The 4391-nt window shown below is 39.5% G+C and overlaps 1 protein-coding gene across 2 annotated transcripts; it reads left to right on the forward strand.

Annotated features, from left to right (window-relative positions):
- Positions 1 to 276: 276 nt before the first annotated feature.
- On the forward strand, positions 277 to 4391 carry LOC112574524. 2 transcript variants are annotated; one of them, XM_025255652.1, is made up of 5 exons: positions 277 to 323; positions 1722 to 1781; positions 2434 to 2873; positions 3277 to 3318; positions 4218 to 4391. In XM_025255652.1, exons 1-4 carry the CDS (start codon positions 292 to 294, stop codon positions 3300 to 3302), a joined length of 558 nt encoding a protein of 185 aa, XP_025111437.1. In that variant the 5' UTR covers positions 277 to 291; the 3' UTR covers positions 3303 to 3318; positions 4218 to 4391. The 2 variants fall into 2 exon arrangements, 1 of the variants encoding a protein (XP_025111437.1); XR_003101447.1 differs by having other exon boundaries at positions 314 to 331.

A 4391-nucleotide genomic window follows, 5' to 3' on the forward strand; every position in this document is an offset into this window, starting at 1 on the left:
ACAGTGCTGACACATGGCCAGTCAACAGAGAAAGAAAGAAAATCTCGAATTCAGAAACTCCTTAATGACTTTGTGTAAGTCTGGAGAGAAAAAAACTCGTGCCCCTGTGTCATTTCAAGAAATGTAGATCATCCAAGATTGCCATCCAAGATTAATCACACCTGATGTTTCACCTCAAGTCTGAAATTCTCAGGAAGCGTGCAATGGAACAGCCTCACCCTCCATCTCAAGCAATTGCACTCCCTGAACTGATTTCGACGCCATCTATCTAAACACTTTCAAGACATGTAGATGAGGCCTCTAGAGATTCCTTCCAACTCCAGGTGACCTTGTAAATATATGCATATATCTTCTTCACCATCACCTTGTACATATCCACCCTTCTTTATGTTTACTACATTTTTTTCCTAATGCTTAATTACTTCATTTATGCAGTTAATTTCCTTCCCTTTAAAAGGCAAGGACTAAATGGAAAAAAGCGCTCTGCTGCTTATTTTACGTCTTGTAAATAAAGAGTTGTCATTGTCATTGTCATTGTCATTGTCATTGTCATTGTCATTGTCATTGTCATTGTCATTGTCATTGTCATTGTCATTATCTTTCTTTTCTTCTCAGTGCTACAAATCGTGCTAATATCTACTATATGAATATGTTTGTCAATGTTTGTGTCAATACAGTTCTACCTTTTTCTTTAAAAAATATTTACAAACGTAGGTATATTCTCATCCCTAATAGTTTTGCTCTCCAAAGCTAATAAAAAAATAAAATAAAAGCATCTTGATGTCAATGACCCGCCAAGATTTTCAAAAGGCTGCGACTTGGCCTTTTTCTTTTAATGCTGACAGCTAATTACTAGCCTCTAACTATATTACTACTGACAGCTAATTACTAGCCTCTAACTATATTACTACTGACAGCTAATTACTAGCCTCTAACTATATTACTACTGACAGCTAATTACTAGCCTCTAACTATATTACTACTGACAGCTAATTACTAGCCTCTAACTATATTACTACTAACAGCTAATTACTAGCCTCTAACTATATTACTATGACTGATAATTACTAGCCTCTAACTATATTACTGCTGACAGCTAATTACTGACTTTGAACGACATTTACAGGTAAAAAGCGGCCTGTCCCTCTTTTCACTCTACCTTGTAGAGAAGGCATGGTGGATGCATCTGTAGGTGCCACAACACCTTTGATACGCTTTGCACTGTAGGGTTTATGTGGAATATTCTACACGTGGACTCTATTGCAATGTACTACTTTCTGCTTACCTTTCTTTGTAATGCGCAGTAACAAATCGAGTTCACATTCTCTGGTTGACCTTCCAACAGGAGATTTCAACTGACTAGTTGTTGAGAGGAACACTCATTGTGATGAGATATCGATAAGAACGATATTTTTCATCCTATGAAACAAACTCTGATTTGTTTTCCGATCACAGTTCTTAACATTTCTTCACAGCAGTTGTTCTCGAACTCGTCCGCTTTTTTGACGACGTCCTACGATGCACGAAAACAAACACAAATATTGTTGCAATTCAGATTTTCAGATTGTTGTTGCAATGTCTACACTAACATCGCGGACACACGTTCATCTAAAAAAAACATCTCTGTTATTTTTGTAAGTGACCACAACTTTTCCGTTGCTTTTTACGTCAAACATCACGTGACACGTTCGCTTATAAAAGCTCGCCACTTTGTCACCCAGACAACCAGCTTTCAGAGACCAAGCAGATTCCCACAACATCACTTGTATCGCTCTGAACCGGTAAGTCGTCTACTGAGCGGTGAGTAAAATACTTTGGTTACTCCTGTGAGTCTATCTTTGTTCACGTTCAACAGGATTTCAGAACTTTTGCTTCTCTTTATTTTCATATCTTTAGTTTTTTTTATCGTATGTTGAAGATATATGTAGCCTTTCTTGACACCTTGAAGGACTACACTCATCCAAATCAAATTCCCCGTATATAAACTGTCTATACACCAACAACATGCACCGCAAAGCTGCTGCTGATGTTCGTCATTATAGACTTGCAGTAAACTGTGACTTCCAAGCATGCAGGAGAAATATCTCAACTCATACTCTCACACTTTCCCACACACCCACTAGCCCACCAAACCTGCCACAAACATACACAAGCACATTAGCACACATTCACATGCATAAACAAATAATGCAAGCACAAATATATGAATCTGAGAAAAAAATGTCTAATATGAGAACAATACTTAGCTCACACAGTCAGCTTTTCTCTCGTTGCTGTCCTTATCTTCTACAAGTTGAACAACAGTAGTTCAGCTTGATGTCTTTGGCCTGACAGCAGTAACAAGAGTTAAATGTGATGTTGTGACAAGAAATGTGGCTGTAGCTACAACAAACTGTGACCACTGTGACAACAAACATGCCTGTTATGTTACAGATCTCTCACAGCCATGAGGACACTGGTGCTGATTCTGGTGTTGGTCGCAGCCGCCATGTCGGCTCATGTTCCGGAAGAACGAGCCGCGGATGTAGTTGGTGGTCTTTTGTCTTCGGGTACAGGTGGTTCGGGTGTAATTGGTTCTGTGAATATAGTTGCTACTCTGGCTCAACTCCTACCAATTAATCTTTCGCTCCAATCGGTCATTGGTTTGCTCACTACTGTTGTCAACGGGTTACTTGTCCTCGTAACAAATCTTTCTGCTGTCCTTGTCAATGTCCTTGTCAGTGTCCTTGCCCTTTTGAAACTTTGCTCCGTAGTAATATCCACACTTCAAGGGTGCTCCCATGCTGTCCTCAGCTCAAACGCCAGCGCCAGTTTCAGCTACGTCGTTTCCACGATGATGAATTTCACCTCTAGTTTCCAACTAGATCTGCAGAGTAAGTATTACACAATTAACGCAATTCACTTCAAATATCAGTGTGGTGTGCGTGCGTACGTGCCTGGTAGGGGTGGGTAGGTCTGCTCGATCGCTTTTTAAATGTAGACAGTCTCATTTGAGGACCATGCTGATCCACACAATTCATCTGACACTGTCTGAACGATCGAGGACTGAATATTATATCGATGGAAAAGTTAACGATTATGTCTTGGTTCTGTTCTTGTTTTGTTTGTTTGTTTGTTTGTTTGTTTGTTTGTTTGTTTGTTTGTTTGTTTGTTTGTTTGTTTGTTTGTTTTGAATGTGTACAAGTACTTGTAATTTGTTATTATCACTGATGTCAATGTGCACATAGAAATTTGTAATTTGTCAGTAATCACTGATGGCAATGTGTCTGTCTCTAGATACGTGTTCCGTGACTGGAGGTTGAACAACGCTTCTTCTGAGTAAGCTCTAGATGTTTCTTTCGTTTGCATGATCACTAGCTCTGAGGCTGGTTTGTTTGGTTTTTGTTATTGTTGTTTTTGTTTTTGTTTTTGTTAAAGTCGTTAATTCGATAGAATTTGTATGACAAATAAATGCTCGAAAGCTACAGAATTTTATCGAATGGATTCATGTCGTTCCCACGACAGTTGCTCTCATCATAAGCTCGTGACAAATACTACAAATGTCAAAATACCATAGCTATTAAATACCATAGCTATCAAATGCTATAGCTATAACATACCATAGTTAGAACAGCGTGTTTTAATTGTTTTTGCCCAATCAGAAAGAACAGTTTAAGACAGCTTTTATATTACAGACAAACTTACAACCATTTCACAAAAGAACATCTGTACTTCAACACGCACGGGAAGAGAGGGAGAGAACATTACATCCCTTCTGCGTGTCTGTAGTTAATTCAAGAAAGTTTGAAATGATACAAAGCCTTGGTAGACAGTCTAAAGCAGGGGTCTCAAACACGCGGCCCGCGGGCCGAATGCGGCCCGCGAAACATTTTTGTGCGGCCCTCGGCCACGTCCGCGGTGTATATGTATGTTGTGCTTGGTGATTAACTCCCGCAGTGAAAATTACCCCCGTTATTAGTGACAGAGACAACGTCAACTTATTTTAATAAACTAAACTGCCTGTGCATGTAATAAACTACACTAAATGTAATTAATAATTATAAAAACTTTATTTTAGCATTTAACTGCAGTGACAGTAGTGTTCGTAAAATTTAATGAAAAAACATTTTCTTTTCGTGGTGCGGCCCGCTGACTGGCTGTTACTTTCCACTGCGGCCCACATGCTAATATGAGTTTGAGACCCCTGGTCTAAAGGATTATTTGTGTCTTTGTTCCAGCGACCTTCCTCGATTGACCGCTATGAACAAGACTGACCGCTATGAACAAGACTGACCGTATCCCATGATGCACTGAAATACTCTACCAGCCCCAGGGCAGGACACACTCGTGATGACTGTCCGTTACGGCTTGTGTTAGAGAACAATAAACAATAAACATGGCTCTGTCCTGCA

The sequence above is a fragment of the Pomacea canaliculata genome, linkage group LG10, assembly GCF_003073045.1.
Source record: "Pomacea canaliculata isolate SZHN2017 linkage group LG10, ASM307304v1, whole genome shotgun sequence".
Classification (NCBI taxonomy): Eukaryota; Metazoa; Mollusca; class Gastropoda; order Architaenioglossa; family Ampullariidae; genus Pomacea; species Pomacea canaliculata.

Coding starts and splice junctions, on each gene's coding strand:
- LOC112574524 (XM_025255652.1), top strand. CDS start 292: ATGAGGCCTCTAGAGATTCCTTCCAACTCCAG. Junction 324..1,721: donor GAGATTCCTTCCAACTCCAG/GTGACCTTGTAA, acceptor TTTGTCACCCAG/ACAACCAGCTTTCAGAGACC. Junction 1,782..2,433: donor ACTTGTATCGCTCTGAACCG/GTAAGTCGTCTA, acceptor GTTATGTTACAG/ATCTCTCACAGCCATGAGGA.